The sequence below is a fragment of the Lathamus discolor genome, chromosome 1, assembly GCF_037157495.1.
Source record: "Lathamus discolor isolate bLatDis1 chromosome 1, bLatDis1.hap1, whole genome shotgun sequence".
Lineage (NCBI taxonomy): Eukaryota > Metazoa > Chordata > Aves > Psittaciformes > Psittacidae > Lathamus > Lathamus discolor.
In genome coordinates, this window is record NC_088884.1 from 14396845 (window position 1) to 14419011 (window position 22167).

At 34.7% G+C, this 22167-nt stretch overlaps 1 protein-coding gene across 5 annotated transcripts in view; it reads right to left on the reverse strand.

Moving 5' to 3' along the window:
* Nucleotides 1-251: 251 nt before the first annotated feature.
* IMMP2L (inner mitochondrial membrane peptidase subunit 2) overlaps nt 252-22167 on the reverse strand; it is a 462983-nt gene continuing 441067 nt past the window's right edge. For all 5 annotated transcript variants that reach the window (XM_065694205.1, XM_065694272.1, XM_065694444.1 and 2 more), the window contains one exon: nt 252-677. In XM_065694205.1, the coding sequence (XP_065550277.1) occupies nt 558-677 (120 nt within the window). In that variant the 3' untranslated portion in view covers nt 252-557. The remainder of the gene's footprint in view (nt 678-22167) is intronic.

Consider the following 22167-nt stretch of genomic DNA (forward strand, 5'->3'; position numbering starts at 1 on the left):
CCAAACAACACATATGATGAACTTTTCAGCTACAGAGGTACTAATTTTCCAGTATTAGAACTTATAGGACAATCCAAAAGATGATTACATAGTTGTGTTTCTTTTTCATATGCAATCAATGATAACACTAAAGGATCCACTCAGTTACTAAAGAAACAAGATGAATGTAAAAGATATTTTCTTGAGGGTTTTAATAATTTTTAATAATTTCTAATAATTTCTTATCCAGACAAGCATGAGTATAGACATAGTAGAGTCAAAGCATTTTACTGCTCCCAGAAAACTTGAACATTCAAACCTTCTACAACCAATTATTTCAAAGTAAAATAACTCAAACTGCACCAAAAACCCAAACCAACCAAAAAAACCCCATCAAAACAGAAAAAAACCCTTTACATTTACAGTGGCATTTTAACATGAAGATGTCACATGTATTTGCTGATATTATACCTAACATTAAAGCACACTTGGCAAAATCTCTTACAGGGCATGGTACAACCAATGCAACTCTTCCTGGGTAAACTTCACTTCAGAGTTTTTCTGTCTGAACATTCAGATCACTCTTGCTCTCTCTGGAGTGGTTTGCGCTCTGGAGGAAGCACTGACTGTAACTTCTGCCAGCGTTGTGGAGGCCAGAGGATATGAGTAGCTCGAGCATGTAAAAGTCCAAGAGAAACCTGTAACCAAAATGTAAACCATAGAAATCTTTAAATACTGAAAAAAAAAAGAAAAAAAATAAACAAAATGTGGAAAATACAAAGCACACTATGATTTGATAGAGCAATGAGAGTATACAAAGTAGAGAACTCTGCATGTACGAAGAGCATCTCATGCATGTAACAAGAAGAAAAGGAAAACTGCTTCAGAGATAATAACTTTTTACATAAAACATTTTGTGAAACTCAAAACAGCTTGCTGAAATGCGCTGGTTATTACGAACATTAACTGGGAATGTTTTCTCAGGTTCAAGAGAAGCAGCTAGTCAAAACAGATGAGGCATTCTATAATCCACCTAAGGCTTTTGGTTGTTAATTATTCTGGGTATGGCAGAACAGGGTTCAAGTATCTATTCTGAATAAGTTAAACAGAACCTTTGTCTTGAATTTGAACTATGTACACTAACCACATCAAGACAGTGTTTTTTCTAAACATGCTGTGCTTTCCATTTATCACTGTCCTTTGAAGTTTTATTTTGTCTCCAACCAAAATGGAAATTACTATGAATCATACATATTTCCCTGAGGATGAAAAAGTATTTATGATAGAACTATTTGAAACACATCTACAGATCAAATATTTCGAAGTTCTAGGACTTCTGCACTTCACTCATATGTTTTGTAAACATATTTTGCCATGTTTATTATTAATTTACTTCAATAATTTTAATTCATCAATGTTTTACTCTAAGAAATCAAAATCAAAGTCAATATGGACATTGCTTACAAAAGAATCACTTATAGGTAACAGATTAGAAAACCGAATTGTTTAGAAAACCTTAAGAAATATACAAGAAAGGATCTTTTCAAACACATTATGAAATGGCTAGACTAAGAATAGCTGAAAATAGTGTAGTCATATTTTCAGATTGAAGTAATAAGACAGGTTTTCAATGTCTATACTTAATATTTAAATTAATCAGTTTGGTATGGAGTTAATCTCCCTTAATTTGAAAAGCCTGCAGGATAGACTTCTGCATCTTACATTAGTTGTTCAGACTTCTTCTGGAGACAGAAGTGAGTAAGCTTCCCACCGACTATGAAGCGCCAATAGAAAAGTTACAAACAGGACAAAAACATGGTTAGAAATACTGGAATGCCTTTGTATGTAAAAAGATTAAATAATTCAGGATCCTAAAGAGACAACCTGGTCAGAAGTCTATAAAATTAGAACGGCACAGATAAAGAATGCATAGGCTTTATTTGCCTATTATGTCATCATTTCTCATAAGAATGAGGAAACATCAGATGACATTATCTTAAAGAATTTTAAAAAACAACATCCTTGTTCAGAGTGTGCATGATTGCCTTACACTTGCATACATTATACAGGATACTGAAGAGACCAGAAAATAATAACAGAACAAACTGGTTCAAATAATAATAGTAGCAAAGTCCATCACACACAATTAAAAATAAACAAAGTTACAGTGTAGTCTCTATACTCCACATTAGGAAACGCTGAGAGAAAAATTATATACTTGTTCTGTTCTTATGCCCTAATGATCTGGTACTGGTTGTTGTCAGAGCCAGAGTTAAATGGATTTCTGATTTGAACCTGTACATTGCTGCTTAAATTTCTATCTAAACTCAGTTCTTCAGTTCCATTCCATTTGTCACCACAAAAAAAAAAAAAAAAAGTTATTTCAGTAAGCAGGTAATTCAGCATTTTATGCAAATAGACACCAAATAGGCCCCCAGGAATATCTTCAGCTAATTTTCTTGATTTAATTTCACAGGATTAATGTATATTCACCAGTCTCTCTCCACTACGTAATCAAATCAGTGAAGCTGAAGTGGTCTATATCTAATTCCATATTCTGTAGCTTGATGGAGCAGGTGCTGAATTACTTGAATATAATTTGGTTACTTAATAACCCATGATATCTAAAAGAATCTGAAGTAGATCACTCTAATTGCAGTCAAGCATCATATTTCACTTGCTTGAGCTCTTGCAGTGATCACTTGTTTCCCAGATCCATTGCAGCTTTTTTCCTGCACTTAAACAAAGGACAGACTGCTAAGTGATAACTATTTTTCAATAGGATTTAGCTGTTTTTTTAAGTCTTGACACACTTCTATGTAGTTTATTTGATATTTATGGAATTCACAATATCCTTAAGCTTAATTATACCATAAAGCAGTCTGCAAATGTAATATTACCATAGGGATGTGTTCCCTGAGTATACAGCATGATGGCACACACATTACAGGCTGGTGCCAAAATACAAAACCACAGCAAACCCCACCACTATATATAAAATGTGACAGCATTAGTACAAACAAAAATGTTAAAATACTCTTCTCAAACACAAATAACATCTCATTTTCAAAGCTCTGTGTTTTTCTCCATGCACTGCTTGTTACTGATGTCAGCAGGGGGTTCTCGCACATACTGAGAATGTAATAAATGAATCAAAACTTGTTTGAAGCTGAAGCTGGGAATAATTTTGCCCAAAGGATTACTTCTACTGACCATCATCTGACTTGAAGCTAATAAATAAATATTCTTCCTATAAACCTGATTTACAGGACAACATGACTAGTGCTAAAAAGGAAAAACGGGTATTGTTGGTTGATGGAAGTCTTTACTAAATAACGTACGACACTGATGCTATAGGGCTTCTTTTATAATAACTTCAAGGCTGACTTTAAAAGCACCTTGACATTTAACTTCTGTAAACAACCTTGATAACTTTTGTTCATTGCCTATTATTATGCTGTAGTTACCACAGCAGCCATGAATTTCACTGAGGAAGAACAGAATTGTTCTCAGAGAATAACCTACCCTTGTTAACGGGTTTACCCTCATCAAGGTTAGATATGGACAGAGGGTGAACTGAGAGCTATACTTTCCATCACAACAGTGACATACTGAAATAGCCTATTAAAAAAAAAAAATCAGCTCCCATAAAGAATTATTTACTCTCATTGCTTAAGAAAATAAGTTTTCTCCCTTTAAACACTGTATTAACTATAAGAAAAAGCTCTACAGGCACAAATTCTTTGAGAATCATATTTCATTTACAGACATGAGTAAGATGACAGCAATCTAAAGAGCTGATTTTCATTTCTACATTATGTTCTATTTATTATTCTTGCTGTGGCAACAATAGACACTATGTTGAATTGAATCCATATTATTGTCTATAACTTGGGCTGTTTAGGCATTAATTTGTTTTTTTTTTTTTAATCTTTAAATATTTAATTGAATAACTGCGAAGTCATTCTGTTAACACAGCAATTTTACCTGCAAACTATGTTTTGAATGTGTAATACTGTTTTGATGCTGTTACTGTGATAAATGCATATTTCCTCAGAGTCTGCTTATTGTTAGTAAGTTAGTTGCTTGGAGACTGATTAGTTTTGGTACTGCATTAGGGAAAGATAAGCCTAAGTTAAGTTTGATATTGCTGCACTGGTTCCTACAACTATCTTGCTCATTCTGTCCTAACAGGTTGGGATAAATGTACCTTTATTAGTACAGAGGATTATATCATTATCACTCCCCCCAGTTCTAAAATGTATAATTTTAAAATACTGATTTACAGACTGTACTCTATACCTCTTCTTCTCTGTTTGCGTTTGATACCATCACTGTTGCTTAGCATGATGCCTTTTCTAATCCCAAACCATAATGGCATTCAGACTGTGCAAGAATCTTCTATAGATGTAGCTTGCAGTGGTGCACACCAAAATCTCTATGTAAATCCAGGTCCCGATAAGGGTATTCTCAGATTTCTCAGGATAAATAGAGTCTACCCAAACTGCTGAATTCAGGTATTGCTGCTCCTAGTTGTGAGTTCACTTCACATTAGGAGCGTTAACCATAGGTTTCTCTTTGCTTCTTTTTTCCTTGAACCTTTGGTGATTTTGCTTTAGCTTAAATAGCCAAGATTTCAAATTCTGTAACAACATTAAAACAAGAAAGTACAGTGACAATGAATATAACCTGAGCAACAGCAATGCAGAAGCAAAAATGCCAAGTTTAACTCGTCAGTTTGCTAATTAGAAGTGATAACAAGACAAAAAGACAAGAGCCAATGCAAGAATATTTGTTGCTATTGTAGCCCTGTAAGCCAGCATTGGTAGACCTTGCACCAGTTCTGCAAGGCCTCAAGATTAATTTCTCAGGCTTTTCTGAACTTTCTTTGCCTGCCTGGAGATTTGATTTAGCTTGTTCAGCTGCAACAGTTTTTCTAATGATCAGGCAACTATTGCCTAATTTGTTACAGTTTTGCTTATATGACTTCTATTGGTTTATATTTGCATAATATACAATAACAAGTAATTATTCTGTATAGAATAAAATATTTATGACTTTGACATAATAACGTGGTTTATAGGAGTATAGGCATGGGATAAGACAGGCTTAAAAAAAACCTAGGAATGATAATTTAAAAAACAACTGACCGGGAAGCTGGACAGAGGTTTTAAGACTAGCAAAGAGGAAAAAAAAAAAAAATGGAGGAGAACAAGGAGTGTACTAACATATGTAAAATAAAACATATAATAAATACAGCTAAAAAGTGATGTTTACAATTAATAAAGAAAGAACAAGACAAAAAAAAAAGCTAGGAAATATGCTGAATTAGTTCTAAGTGGAACTGAGAAAGAGGAATAAGAAATAATCAACACCACAGTACCCCTACTGAAGAATTGAGGATGCCAGTAACATACTAAACTACCATTTTCCCTTTTGAGGAGGATGTTGCTGCCAAACTTAGGACAATTTAGAGTGCAAATGGTAATACCATTGTAATTGAACTAATCATATTAACAGTCCAAGTAAAATACTGTAAATTGTTACAATTTTAATGCAGCTGTAAATTGGTGGCTTCTCATATAAGTCAAGTTCACTTTTTTGCTCACAACAAAGTTTTCATTGTACCACTATGTTACTGCTGGTTTTCTAATTGAGTCTCCATAAGCTCTCCATAAGTACAGAAAGGAAAGAAAGGTTATCTTTCTTCTCCTCACTTGATATTTCTTTTTGTATTTTTCCTAAACAAAAACAGTGATTTTGATTAAATCTTAATAAATAAATTTTAGTTTCACTGTTTCTTCTACTGCCAAAAACCCCCCAAACATTCAAAACCAGAAAAGAAGAAAATCAAATAGTTTATTTTAGTATTTTCTTACAATATATTTTGATTTGGGGGGACGGTGACTGAATTTTAATGTAATTATTTCGATACAAAACATGAAATATGCATGAAACTTGTACATCTTTCTGGCAGAAGATACTGCAATAATCATATTACAAAGTATAAAATTGTCCTGGGTTCAGCAGTAGCAGTCATTTTTCTCCTTCTTAGTAGCTAGTGCAGGGCTATGTTTTCATGTTTTGGCCTGGGAAGAGAGCTGATAACGCTGATGTTTTTAGTTGCTGCTCAAATGTTTGGTCTGGCCAAGGACTTTCTGAGCCTCATGCTCTGCCAGGGAGGAGGAGAGGCCGGGAGAAAGCAGAGACAGGACACCTGACCCAAACTGACCAAAGAGGTATTCCATACCACAGCACGTCATGCCCAGGATGTAACTGGGAGTTACCCAGAAGGGCTGGGGGACTGCAGGGTTGGACGAGGTATCGGTTGGTGCTCGGCTGGGGGGAGTGGGGCAAGTTATCAGTCAGCTGGTGCTGAGGTGTTGTATTCTTTCCTCTTGTTATTTCCTTTATCATTATTATTATTGGTGGTAGCAGCAGTGATTTGTGTTATACCTTAGTTACTAAACTGTTCTTATCTCAACCCGTGGGAGTTACATTCCTTCCGATTCTCCTCTCCATCCCTCCAGGAGCAGGGGGAGGGCAAGAAGTGGGGGGAGTGAGTGAACAAGGTTTGTGGCTGGGTTTAAACCACGACAAAATAATATAACAAATGTGTGAATACCTAGATAAGTCACAGAAGATAATAATAAGTGAAGGTAATAGAAAGATAATAAAAAAGCATAGCAGTAATCCTTAACATTGGATCAACAATCCTCTCTGAAGGTGTACTTGAACAAGTAATCGAATACAAATATACTTACTCTAAAAAAGAAATTCTAAAAAAATACTATATGAAAAATCATATTATTTTATCATGTTTAAGCCTAGAAAAATTTCAATATTCATTTGTATTTTGTCTCCTGGATTCATTAATAAATGTTTAAATCATATACATTCCTCTAAAATACCACTGGAAAGGAACAATGCGAGCTACCCAAAAAACTAGAAGCAGACCTAGATTACAAGTGCCACAGACTATAAACTTCAAAATTTTCATCAACAGCCAGCCAGAAAATCACTATTTTAAAGGCTTACATTAGCCTCTTCTTTTCAAGAGGCAGTTTTGCTTTGGTTCCTTAAACTGAGTTATATTTTAAGAACCTTGTACAGGCCTTCCAAATGCCATGGCCAATGATAAACATTCAAACACACACACACAAAATAATTCTCAAACCAAAAAGATATAAAAAACAGTAAGCAATCACAGTGTTACAAATGATGCTTTCTATTCTCTGCAGTAATACATTCTTTCTACTATTTTTTATAATACACAGGTTAGTAAAGAAGCTTTATGTACAGCATTTCACATGCTCAGCAATATGGAACATCAGCTGTATTCAAGTTTTTATTCTCATTTTCTGTTTCATAAAACAAAGTCATTGGGGATGGGAGGGAGTAACCCTGTAGCAGTAGAGGTCTATTCAGACTATACTTTGCTGGTTGGATACTTGCTACTCCCCACAGAGGTTCTGAAAGGTGGCAATACAAATTAGGTGAAAAATCCTCTAACGTGGAGAAATCCTGGGTGGTTTATAGATGGTGCCATTTGAGCAGACATACAGCTTTAATGAATTTTTTCCAGATCCAGTAGGTCATAGCCCTGCTACCTACATCATGTTAGGCAGTCAGCTATAGTTTGGCAATACTGAAATTCTGGAAGATCAGGAATGCCAAAATTGTGGAGGTTGAAAACTGTGTGCAAAGGGACCAGGCTAATGAGAAAGCACAGAAAAAAAATCTACAATATTTCAGCCCCCAAAATCTCAAAGAAAATCTCAGGATAGAAATGCTTAGGCAACCATGCAGGGTTTCAGCTATAATGATAACAACAATATATAGTGTGGGATAGCTATCTGTGTCAAATGACATCGCTTGTCTTTAAGAAAGGTTGTTGCACTGGGTTTTGATAATAGATTCTGGTGTAAAACGGTCTCAAAGAGAATTCTCCCAGTAAATTAGTCTTTTCAAAAAAATCCATACTTTAATAGAAAGTTAACATGATTGCTATTACATTTCATTTTCTGTACATGGTTGAACTACTATCAAGTGCAGTACAAGGAAACAGGCTCAATAAAAATAAAATCCTGTGGATTACAGTAAAATCCCAGAGAAACCACTTTCCCTAGTAGAAGTATCTGGGATAATGAACAATGGCAGGAGAAACAAATATCCTTGACCTCCTTCTTTTATGCATGCAAGAATAATACAAAGATGAGAATCAATAGATTATTTTGTTCATAAAAGTATACCACAGAAGATGTTCTTTAACTTACATTGGCTCAGTGAAGGTTGGCATAACAAGATGCTAACTAGCTCATGAATACCAAAAAAAAAGTTATAGATTCCTTTCAACTACATAGAAAAATCCTAGCATCTTCATCATTCTTTCCTCTCATAAATGAACAATTCAGACCAAATGCAGCCATACAGATCTAATGACAAGGAAAAGAATGCAGCCCATTAATTTTACTAGTAAGTGTTCTATTATGGTTCCATTAGTTTGAGAGCTGAAGCAGCAGCTCTAGCTATAGATAAAACATCCCATATGTGTTTATCTTTCACAGATCTATTGTAGAATCAGTAAAGGTCCTTATTAAAGTTATCAAATTCAGACATGTCCATTGAGATAGAAAATATATTATTAAAAATCTGAAATTATCATATCAATGATAACTATTTTAAGAAGTTTTAAACAGTGAAAATAGACACTCAAAAGGGATGCACTTCTACTAGATATATGCACAGACATAATCACAAAATAAGATGTAAAAGAGAGAAATATATTTCAAAAGCAATGGATGATACCCAGAATTAATAAAATTTGCATGTTAGCACAGAGTATCTGCCTGAAATTAGTGTAACAATTGTGACTGATCCAATCCAGCATGGTTTTGCGATTAAGCTATTCATACCAGAAGAGATGAGCACAGTCAGTGCATTGTAACAAAAGTTCAGGTTATTGATTAAATTGAAAAAAAAAAAAGAAAAAAGTACTGTACTAAATTTCAAAATAACTGGGTTGCATTCTCGCTTGTTCTACCATATCTACATGCCTCTGTTAAACCTAAAGTTACAAAAGAGGTAGAGGAAGGAAATGATCAATATAAACAGAATGAATTTCACATCTCAGATTCTTCTATAGTTATATTGTGCAGACAGGGACTAGTTAACATTGAACCATAATTTACATTCATAATAGTAGTGCAGATTTAAAGGAATTCAGTATAGTGTATTTTTTTATTCAATTCACAAAGAAATCAGCTGTCAATGCCACTGACTAAATTAAACACAGTAACAGGGTTGGTAAAAGTATTCTATGACCTGAATTCTATCTCAATGCATTTTCTAGGAATTGTCAAGGATGTATTCTTGCAAGAGGTACTATAGCTAATTAACTTCTTCACTCCTTCACAGTTTTTTCTTCTGTGTTTTCTAAAGACATCTTTTTAAAACAGAGGTTAGCATATAACATAGCATTAATACTCTTATCTTCAGTAAGTACAGCATCCTTAGAAATTTTTCTTTCTTGCTTATGATTAACAAAACCATTACGGTAAATAGGTCTACAAAAAGATTTACAAACTAATCTATTACTTAGTTTAGATTTTAGTAACAAAATGGTGAAAGAATTTGCTTAGTGCACAGTATGGTGTGCTTTGATGCTGCATATACATAAATATTGTTTAATAGTTAAAAGCTTTTTAATGTTTCACTGGGTGATGCACAAAAATTCCTAGGCTAAACACGATTGTCACTAAGCCATGTAACTCAACAGAAGAACAAAATGTACTAATAGTTTTCATGAAGCAGCCCCACATTAAAAAGCAGTAATATATTTGCAATTCAATATTTTAAGAATTGATAAATCAAGTGACAGGAAACAATTATTAAAACACATATATTAATCTTGAAAGCATTAGCTATATCCCAAATCTATGCATATTAATTACTCAGGAATACATAAAAGCCTTCAATGTGAATTCTTGTTCAGCAGCATATTGTGTCAGTACCAAGAGTCAGAAGAATGCCAGGCTTAATGACATTTTTCAGCTTACTACACTAATATTATGTGCATTGTCTTTCCTAACTGAATACTTAGGACACTATGCAGAAATGCTGTGCATTACAAATTAAGTTTATTTCCAGTTTTGTTCTGCTGTGTGTCATAAATTTAGGGCTTCATTCTAAAGATTTGCCAAATACGTCAGCACAGTCCAAGTAGTACATGGGAAAGAGTCCCAGAGCAGCTCTAAGGGGTCACTCACACACAGGTACCCAGAGTCTACACTTGTCCTCCCTCTCTCTATAAACTTAATTCATCCCCATGGGCTGGTGCTCAAGCAGATGGAACCCTCTGCTCCATCACCCCTTCCCTGTGGTGCTTTGTGCTTCCAGGAGAGCCAGACAGAGGCATCCCAGCACTGTTCTGGCATAGAGATTTACTGTGATGCTCTGTGCAATATGGGGAAAAGTCTTGGCATATTCCTGTTCTGTTTCCACCACATGCTCACAGATGCAGGCCCTAATGATGAGTGCTTAATACTGCAAAGCTGAGCAAATAAACCAAGATCACAGATCACATTCACCAAATTTCCAAAAGTATGACAGTGCCACCATAGATCATACGCATGCAGGCTGGGAGAAATGACATTTCAGATTCATTCAGGATTGGAAAAAAAGAAAGGAAGGAGTCCTGCTGTCAGAAAGCAAACAATAAGGTTCAATTTCTAGATATACTCAAATTTGCTAAAACAAGTGATGTGAAAAAAATCCTGACATATTAGTTACCTCTGGCATCTAATTTACATTTTTATATTCTTTTGAAAAGCTGAGCAAAGTACCTGATCTCCTAGGTCAAAAATCAGGGCTACTTATGAACTTAGGTCTAAGTATTGATGCTAAGAGATGTCATGGAGAACATATCCTCCTGTCGCCTTGTCTGCTGTTAAGAAAAGTTCCAGCCTGTGTGGCACCATCAAGTAAGCACTGGGAGCAGCAGACCCCAGCTGTTTGGGAAAGTTCAGTACCTTAAATTTTACTTGGCAGATACCTGGCAGACTGACAAGATCACCTTACAATAATTATCTAATGCTAAGGTAAGAAAAAACAAAACAACACAAAAGACAAAGGCTAGCAATAGCCAGAAAAGTTAGTTCAAAGGAATAGGTGAGAAAATATATCTTAATTAAAACAAAATGGCACAACACATTATGATATCACAACTGTTAATGGGCAAAGAAAACCTTTTCTAAAGCTAAGAGAACTGCTCAGAAATTTTCAGTGACAACAGCATATATGGTCAGCAAATAGATTTGTCAGCCTAATCACAACTTTTCTCACACATTTCAACAGTTTTAGCCTGATACAAATGAGATTGTTGCAAAACTGTAAAAAATAACTTCAGCTTTTTCTTACCTTAAAAAGATGACTGTTCAATACACTATTGCACCTAACTAAACATTTCAAAAATTCCTACTGTTAGGCTTGCCTGTATTTTCATCCAAAATGGCATACAGAAAAACTTCGACTTAAAGAAAACATTGTGTTGGTAATGTGATGAAAAGCAACGGGGAGTAAATATTCAATGAGCAGCTAGGATATCAAACTGCCATTAAATAGTTGCATGATATGTTATTAAAATTATAAATGACTGTTTAATAGAGGTCTTTGTGTGAGGATAGTTAGAGCTCATCTAAAATGGTACATTTCATTAAGATAATTGTGTATACATAATCTCCCCAAGTTGATTTACTGGAAGAAAACCCCACATAAATGCTTTAAAAATATACAAAGATTTTTCTCCCTTTTATAGCTATAATAATAGCTATGAATTTAAAATGCTTAAATACTTCCTTTCTTGTCTTTATCTGATTTACTTTGCATTTTTGTTAAAACCATGGGGAACATGTACTAAACCAGCTTTAACTTTACTTGGAAAAAAATCTCAAATTTATTGTTTCTTTTCTAGTCAATTTTACTACTATTTAGCATTCTCTGTTTTTATGATACTGTGATAATTGTCAAAATACAAGGTTTCTTGATAAAATTCAAATCATATAGCTACCCTTTCACTTTGTAACAGAAGTTATGATTAAATAATTGGCAGTATATGCTTATTAATATGATTTCCACAGCCTACATCACTAGTCCATGTTCACTTGCTTTTCTTCAGTTCATTCCTGATTAGCCAAAGATAATGGCATAGCAGGTTTTGCTGTGGAAAAAAAAGCTTTGCAAAAAAAATCAGAAGCATAATAAGATTCATGTTTTCAATCAAATACAGTCGCAGTTCTTCCTTGTAGTCCCGAGTCTACAAGGACTGCACATCTCATGTGAGATGATTATTTAATTCTCCACAGAAAACTCTCTCCCTGAGGAAGCACATGTGCTTATCGAGAAGGCAATTTGGTAGCGAAGTGACACGATAGATCCAGCCACCGGGCCTGGCCTATGCATCTGGCAGCCCAGGTGGGCTGATCCAAAGGAGGGGCAGGGTAACAGAGCACCCTTTCATTATGCAGACATCAGAAAAACGAGGAATGACAGGAGGAACCCACATATGAGCTTCCTGACCATTACATTAGGGGACCAGTTAATTGGACTAAAGAGGTACTTTCTGCTACCTTAGATGTCACAGGAAACTACTGGTTGCTATGCCTTCTCATTCAGAAGAGAAAGACTAACGAATGCAGTTGACTGTATATTCAATAAAATACTATTTCATAGTTGTAATCAAATCATAGTTCAGCAAACCATAAGCTGAAATTAAAAATTCAAGTAGAATACTTGAGCACATTGCTAAAATCAAGTAAAATAAAATAATATTAATACAATTTCCAGTGAGCTGATGATCCAGATTTATTAACCCTTTGAAATTGCCCAATTTTTCAGATTATATGTAGCTATTAGGCTATTTTAACAAGATATAAACACATGGGACTGCCAGGTCACAGGTGCAGGAAAAGAATTAACATATTCTGGATCTGAAAGATCTAAGTATTAAACTTTAACACCACTAAAATTAATTCATTACACAGAGTTCTTTCATTTCCCATAAGAAAAACAACATAATTAAAATTACTTTTAAGTGCTTCCCTTTTAAGACTATCTCATCCAAATTATGCTGCAAACGCAGCATTTATTTTGTACCTCAGTATTTTGGGGTCAGAAATCACATTTTTGGTCAGCAGCAGATTGTGTATCCATCACCATTGCTACAATGCCTGGATATCTAAGCACTAGCTGAAATTAGCTGAGGAGACAGCAGCAGTGAAATGTGCAGACAGTTCACTCTGACGCATTTTCATCAGTCTGCTCCGGAGAAAATATGGTTCTACATGTTTACTGAATTGTTTTTTCTGCTTCAGGATCTTAGCACTCAATGTAGATTAAAAACATGATCCATACTTTAATGAGACCGTTATGAACTGTTCATCTTCTAGCTTTCCTTAGAGTACTAAATTTCCATCAGCTATAGGTAAAGGCAATGGAAAGATGGCCATTGCAATTGCTCTGCAATACAGGTCTGGCAACCTGCCTGTAGTATCTTTATTCTTCCACTACTGCAAAGCTTAATCAACCTTTTCTGAGCTTGGTAAGATCTCTACATTCTTTTTTCCAAAACATTTTGTGTATTTTCTTGTTCAATGAGTCTAACACTTATTATTCTTGAAGAAGCAAAACCCACCCAAACTTGTAAAGAAAGGCTTCCACGCTTTATTCCAAATTTCCCACAGTGACCTAAGTTTTCATGCCATCTGGAGTCACATACAGACAGAGGTCATTCTGAAGTGCCCTTGTTCTCAGAAGTGTCATTCTCTGGTGGTATGCACCTTTAACCCATTTGAAGAGTGAATCAGTCTCAAACTGAAGGCTGCCACACTATATGCTTGTAGACATGAGGACATGATTTTAACCATGACTCAAATACATGTAATGAACCAAAATCATGATGCCATCCCTAAAAATGGATGTTAGCATCTAATGACAAAGGAAAGTGTGGCTCTTATGAAAAGTAAACAAATGCAGGGCCAGATTCTCAAGAGAGTTAGAAAAAAGAAAAAGGAAGCTGTAGATAGCACTCAAACTTTAGAGTTGCTTGAACAATCTGAGCTCTGAAATTAGAAGACAGACTTCCTCCCCAAACTTCACTAATGGTATAAATTCAGTGAGCATTAGCTGCAACAGGAAAACATTCCAAACTAGGACTAACATATTAAGTAAGTGGCCAAGAACTTCGAAATTATACTGAGCAAGAATAACCTTTAGCATCCATTGCAACAGCAGAGCAGTTGCTCTGTCCTACAGCAAGGCAGCACTCTCTACAATCTCAGAATACTACGCACCGTCTTTCTTCATAGTCTCTGACAGATCTCTGCAGAAATTAATTCACAGCTACTCACAGAAAAGCTCTCTAGCACACATTTGTGTAAAGAAATTTTTTAGGTACATAGATGTTTCTGGATAGGATCCTGACATTTTCCTCCCTGGTAAATCTCTCTATAACTCCTGAGTGACTTCTCCATTCTGGAAGCCCTGTTACCCTTCCCATGTGTGTGCCAAGAAAGGGGGTAACCTCCAGCTGGCCTCAATTATCCATCTTCAAGGCCTTCCAGTCACTTGCTAGTAGCATTCCCCAGGTGGAAAATTCTACCAAACTTCTTTCACTGCTGGACAGAGCAGCTGTCAACTCTGGATCCAATTCTCTGCTGCCTAGCTCCCTTATGCAATGGGAAGGGGATCCACTCTAAATCCCCACTCTTTTATGAGGAAGGCTGGAGAGCAAGGCATAATCACAAGCAGAATCTGGATGACAGAGGATACAGAAATATTTCCAAGACAGATTAATTTCCAGGTTCAGCTAAAAATTCTCTAACAAAAAAGCTAAATTCTGAAGCACATGAACAAATATTTAATTCTCTGGCCAAAGAACATCACCCTAGATTAGACACTGATTGAGATTAATGGGGCATGTCCTATCTCCCTTGTTACTTTTTTAAACCCCATCCAGATTCAGGAAAGCCATCTCACCTGTCTGGTTGCAATGAAAGCAAATTGCTATGGTCATCTTTTCAACCATGAAAAGTAAGGCTTTTTAAAGAGAATTTAAGATTCTCATCAAAAGAGAGATGAAATAAACAGAAATTTGTATAATATATATTGCATATGTCATAGCAACTATGCAGAAAATATATCAGAAAATAGAAAATAAAAGTGGTTTATTCTCAGGGATAATATTTCTGCTGGCCTCAGTTATTAGACTTAGTGCTTAAAGAAGCTTTAATGCTTTTGGTTTTCAAATGTTGAGGTTGCAATACCTAACATGTTAAGTAATACATGTTCATTTAACATGTATTACTTATCATGTAATACATCTTAAGTAAAACTTTTTCTTGCCCAGGCCCTATGACTCTATTTAAAGTTCTTACTTGCCTGTACTAAGAAGCGTTACTATCAGCGCTTCCCAATCATCAATTAATTTCTGAAAATGCTAAACCAAGCACTTGAGCTGATCAAAATGTTAGACAGGATGTACATCAAAATATACATACACAGCAATTGAGATATTCTTCCCAAGGCTATGATAATCTAAAAAAAATTCAGTGTCCATTTTCCATTCCTTAGTACATTGTACATACTCGTTTACATAAGTACAAAACACATGTAAAATACTCCTTTTGTTGAGCATCAGAGACATGAAGCTATTAAAAAAGAGATATCAGAATCTTTATGATGTCAAATTGCATTTTACTTTAAATTTATTGTTGCTGCACAAACAACGTTGAGCCTATTTGATGATTATCATTTGAGATTTCTTACTTAGAACCATATCAATCCCTATTTCATGAGGTTTTTTGAAAAGGCTTAAAAATATCAAAATTCTGAAACATGCTCAGTAGAACTATTTGTAAGTAATTAAAAATGATAGCTTATACATAAGTTGTGATCGGATCCTAAAGCCATGTCAGCAACAGTGCTCAAATGACAGCCTGACAGACAAATTTATGCTTGATACATGGGCACTGTTGATCACTAAATATTGACATTTTTATTATTCCTTTGAACACAGAAAGTTAAAATTTCTGCCACCACAAGTACTTTTCCCTTCTAGTTCACAACATATTGACATTATCCACCTGAACACTAGAAAACCATTAATTACTCAGCTTGTGTCCTCCAACTTCTCTGTTATCAAATGCCACTGTCACAATGTAAGGGAGCCTTTACTTGAACAGAAAAGGTAACCAACATGATCATGAAGCCTTCATTTTTCTCTGTTTGGCAGAGACACTAACATGATGCACTATGGCATTTCTATATAAAATACTTTTGGATTTGGAGTGTGTCACATTGTATCAGTCAGGAGTCAACAAGTTTCTCATGACATCTCACCCACAGGGAAAGCTTTGGTGTGAGTTTTTTTTTTTTGTTTTGCTATTCTAAGAGTACGGCAAAGATTACAGTAAAGGTTCTGAAAACTCCCCAGCCTTCAAAGTGTAGTATAAAAACTGTCTTTAAAATAAATAGTGAAAAATATGACGTGACCTTTATTTTTCATAAATAAGTCACTTGAAGTGCGGAGTGTTTGAAAATGCGCTTGCTACCAAAAACATCAACATTATTTTTGTTAATATTAATTTTTTATGCTACAAAAATACAATTAGATGACAATAAACCAAATTAATATAAAATGTCTAAATTAAAATAAGAGTGTCTTTGTTAAACAGACCGGTATAGAAAAATAAGAATTAGAACCTGGTAATTTTTTTCATAATTTCTTTATTATTATTACAATGTTTAAGGCTTTTTGAGAAACTATTTCTTGCCACTGCTGTTTCCTAATGAAAACAAAACTACCCAGAGCCAATAATAAATATCTCTGTTCTTTTAAAATCATGATACATGTTGCATATAAGCCACCCTGAGCTGTGACTTTCTTACTGTTTTAATTTCAGATGTAATCTGAACATTGACTGGAGTCTGTAACCTTTCTTCAAACTGATTAGTAAAGCTAGTTGCAGTGCTATTCTTCATGTATAAGCACACCTGAATCTAGCCCTCAGATTTATTTAATTTCCGCTATAAAACGAGAGATTAAAAATTAAATATAAAAACCAAATCAAACCAAAACCAGATTTATGGAAGATTATAAAAAGTGTATGTCAACTCCACCTCTTGAATCTTACTAATTTCAACTATTAATTTATAGAGCAGTGTGAACAGCAGGCTTAATAGTTATTATTACTCTGACTGACATAGGTAGATGACAGTCTAGTATTGCACTGCATCTTGCTTTTGATGAGGACTGTTATTTTCAATAGGTATAATATGTAACAATACCGCAGCTTCTCAGGATTTACCTGAGAAACACAAGAACTTGCAGCAAATACATGAGATTTGTGAATGTCGCTAGTACACAGGCACTATTTTTCATGGTACTTATTGAAGTGCCAGGTGAACATACTCCTATTCATAGGAGGAAAATATTTAGTGGACTTCAAGACTTTTGAACAATACAAAACAAACAAAACCAAAACAAACAAAACCAAAACAAAAAATACCACCCCCAAAAAAAAAAAACAAAACACAACCAACCAAAGAAAACAACCTGAAATATCTGCATTTCTATTACAGAAATGTAAATGCTACTAAAATTTCTTTTCAGCCTTAAAAAGTGTTGATGACCTAAGGGACTTGTTTATCTACAAGGTCAAAGTTTTATGTAAACAAAGGGGAACACTTGTGCTCTCTGAAATTTCTGAATCTCCTATCCATTTATGTAAGACAAGATATGAGTAGCGAGCAGCCAATTGCCTCACAGGCATTAGACTCAGACAGCTATTAGAATATAGTGCAGACTACCATAAAATTTACAAGCTTGACACAGAGTTTATTAGATTTAAGGGATATAATTGCACTTGTTTCAATGGACACTGGACTTCACCCATTGGTATGATCCAATCTATTGAAGCATATGGAGAAATATCCACAAAAGGAATCAGTTGTAGGCCCTATTCAGAGCTCCTTGGGTAGGATAAGAGAGAGATTCAAAGATTTTTATTACTATTATCCATGGCTTATACTGTTGCATTTTTTCCTAATTCAAAGATACATGGTTTTACATAGAAAAAGTTCCCTGCTAATGACCAGGGAAATCTTCAAGTAATTTCTCTGTATTTGGAATACATGCTGCAATTTTGCCTTCTTTAGAGAGACTGTCTACATTAACATCTCTCTGATTCTAAAAAGAGGTGCTTGAATGCTAAAAGGATAATAAATCAAATACCTTAGGGTTTCTGATAGCCCCAAATTAACATAATTCAAGTCCTGAAGTGAGACATATGAAAAAGACTTATTTAACTTGGCAATTAACACTTTGTGCTCTCATAAACAGAAAACACAAACATGAGAGAGCAATGACTAGGGATCATGGTATAAACAATAGTTGAAGAAGTTTAAAATACATATTAATTTAGGAAGCTATCATTAGAAAACTGAGTTTGAGAAAACATCTAGATATAAGATTTGAGGTTAAATGAAGACTGATTGAACAGTTTATTTACAACATCCTCTCACAGTATACTCTTGAAACCCTGACAGAAATTCAGCAAGCTTGGATTCTCCCAGCTAACTCATAGATGAAACTGAAAATCATGCAAACCTCTGTCGACAACCGATGCAAAAGAACTTGACACAATGATGTAGACCTGCAGTAAGCTTTATTGCTCTTCCCCATTTTCTCTATTGCATGTAGAGGGAAGCTAGAAAACTGCGCTATTAATTTGGGTGTCTTTGTTCAAGGCTTACAGTTAGGTTAAAAAAATCTGGGTTTTTATATTGACTTAAAGCTCATGAAGTGTTCTTCGTTAAAATCCATCTGTTCAGAAGATACGCTTGAAATAAATGCAAGACAGCATCTGACATTAAATTAGCTTCCTAAATGACTTGATAAAAAAATCAGAGAGGATAAAAGAAAAGCTCACTTTGGACTTCACTGGCCCAGGACCAGTGTACAGTAACTGATACCGCTTTTCCAAATTCCATGAATAATTTGGGGAGGGGAAGGTATCTGAGAAAATTCTCAGAAGTCTTTATTTTTTACTGCAATGCTGAAGGAGAGTAGTAATAACAGTAGGTGGATTACAGAACATAAGTAATGGGGTTTGAAATATTAGTGACCTTGAGTACATTCCGTTTCTAAATGCAATTTGTTAAATACCATTATACTATATGACAGCTCTGGGAATGAGGGAATATGAGAATAGTAAAGCCAAAGTCTCTTGGGGTACTCAGATAAAATGCAGCAGAACCTGTCTAAATGACACATTTGTCATATCTAGTTTTGCTGCTTTAAAATGCTTTGCTCAGGAAGCTGCTAAGCTCAGTAGTAGTATCACCTCATCTCAGCCATCACAAATTCATTGTGGTATACTGCCTCTCTTCTAACCAGGACAACATACTGCTACTAAAAAATAAAAACAAATAAACAAACAAAAAGTGATGCAAAGCTAATATTCCAGAATTAAAACATAACTTATTAACAACAGAGAATTCTTGGCTATCACCAAATCACCCAATTTTATGTTATTTAAAAACAGTCAAATTAATCTCAGTTCCCAGGTTTTCTTTTTTAGATTCCACTTCCAGTGCAGTAGATATGCCATATTTTCTCTATGGAACCACGTCTGAAATGAGTCAGCCACTCTTTACTACTCACAATTGAAAGAACATCTAAAAGTACTTTAAGATTGGCTCTTTTGTGTGAAGCCCAAGCAATCTGTGGCTAGTGGAGAATAAAAATATATTGAGGATTCACTGCCAGAGATGTAATCGTGAGATGCAGAAATAATTGCTGGAAAAGCTGGTGTGCCAGGGAAACTTTCGGTTTAGTCTGCTTTTAGAGGATTCTATGTGTTCAGCCTACATGCTAATTTTATATGGCAGGGAACATAGATAGTAAAAAAAGTAACATACACAAAATTCACCAAGATCTGTTCCAAAATAAGAAATGTCATGGTTGTTTGGGGGTTTCTTATTTGTTTTTGTTTGTTTTTTGATTGGTTTGTTGGTTGTTTTTTGTTTTTGTTTTTTTTTTTATTTTAAAAAAGCTTCCATAGATATATTTTGATTTCTTTTTTAGATATGTGATAAAGTCATTCCAACTTCCTAGTTGACAATGGAGCCTAGTTTTAATCCAGGTTAATTAACATGCAATGCTTGTAGTAATTAATAGTTATAATTGCTGTGTTTATATTATGCTAATAGGAACTCTATGCTTTATTTTTCACAATATTTGTTAGGTTTAAGTAAATCAGATGTTTCTATTTTCAGTTTGAAATAGAAAGAAAAAAGAGGTGGTTATACTTAAAGAAAGATTTATGCTGGAACTCTGTATCTGCAGGAAGTGCATGAATATTTTCTCTGAAATGAAATGTCCTTGATATACTCTTCTTGCACTTTATACTGTTCTATGAATTATAGAAGAATCCACACTGGCTATGTATGCTATTTTGAAAGAGTCGCTACTCTCCTTAGAAGCAGACTGCATAAGGAAAACTGAATTATCCAATTGGTAGTCACTTGGTACCATCATAGACTTGCCCAAAGGAAAAATGAAAGTTTAACTTGAAAATTAACTTGAGAAGTAAGCGAAAACTTGAGAAAGAGATGTTAAGCTAGGTTAAAAAACAATCACAACACTATTTCTACGAAAACAACAACAACAATGATCAAGAAGACCAAGAACTGCGACTTTTACAGCTAATTGGAACAAATTACAAAGATACAGTTTCACGAATACTGCAGCCTCTCCAACCGAAGGTCACAGAAAGTTTGCACTGGCAGGTACTCAAAGGGGCTTCAGATATTCAGGTGACTTACTATTATTTTACTAAGTCATTAACATACCCTAAAATTCACACATACAAAAAAAAAAAATCAAACAAACAAAAAAAGTCTGTCTAATAGGTCATTAACCTTGATATCTACAGAAGTTGTAACATTTTTAGAAGATTAATAAGAGCTAAGACATGAAAGGCTGGCACTGTCCAGAGTATCCAGTTCAGGTTCTCAGCTGGGGAAGGCTCAACTTTTTTCAAAGAGTAGACTGCATAGCATGGCAGCTATCACTTCTCATTCATCAAAGAGTTTTCTGTTTAACAGTGCTGCCAATCTTTTCAAGGTGGCACTGATTTTAGGATAACTTGCAAAAGGCATACCATCTTCAAAATAAATGCCACTTCCTATTTCACCAATATTAAGAACTAAGTGGCAGCCAACAGTTTTTTTCTTTAACATTACTTTTAGCTGCAAGACGCATGTAATCCACAGCCTTCTTGTGCCTGATCGTTTGAATTTCTGATCCCTTTTAATGTACTGTAATAATCAGTCTACAGAGACCCATTTCTTCAAGAGGACTTATTTCTCTAGTGTCAGCAAACCTCAGCCTAACAAATTGCATGACTGCAGACTCTATCTTTTCCCATGTACTTCCATGTCAGCTACTTGCATGGTGTCGCAGCTTGTATCTTCATTGGGAACATAGCTTTGCTCTTATAGAGGGGGAAATGCAACAATAAATTCAGGTGCACATGAATGCATGAATCACTGCATGTAAAGTAAAACAGAACTGGAAGTAATCTACTCTCCCTGGAAAAAAATATGTTTAAATACCTTTAGTTATCATTTCTCCAAGAAAAATCTTCAAAATTTTGTGTCTCTCTGGACTAAACAAGTCTTTGGATACACTGAAATTCCAAATGTCCCTGGAGACCCTAATAAAATCATAATTTCTATTAAGAAAAGCCAAGGTTTAAGTGGTATAATTCCTTAAGATATAAACTAAAGCTAGGATTAAAAAAGAAAATTACTGGATTCTCCTTTTATCTAATCTATTATCTGAGTCATTACATTATGCACCCTTTCAAACCAATTTTAAGTTTTAAAGCAATGTTGTAGTAGATTTGCTAGATTCAGATTCAATAGTGCTATGGGAAGGTGATGAAGAAGATTTGTGTGTAAAATATGTTTCACTAGAAATCTTTTCTTACAAGCCTTTAGAACATTATGTCTTTGCATGTCTATTCTTAGAGGCAAGAAACAGTAGCTATTACACCAGATACATCTTAAGGTATTATGAAATGCACTATATTAAGAACTATAGCAAATATTAAAATTTTCTTTTTT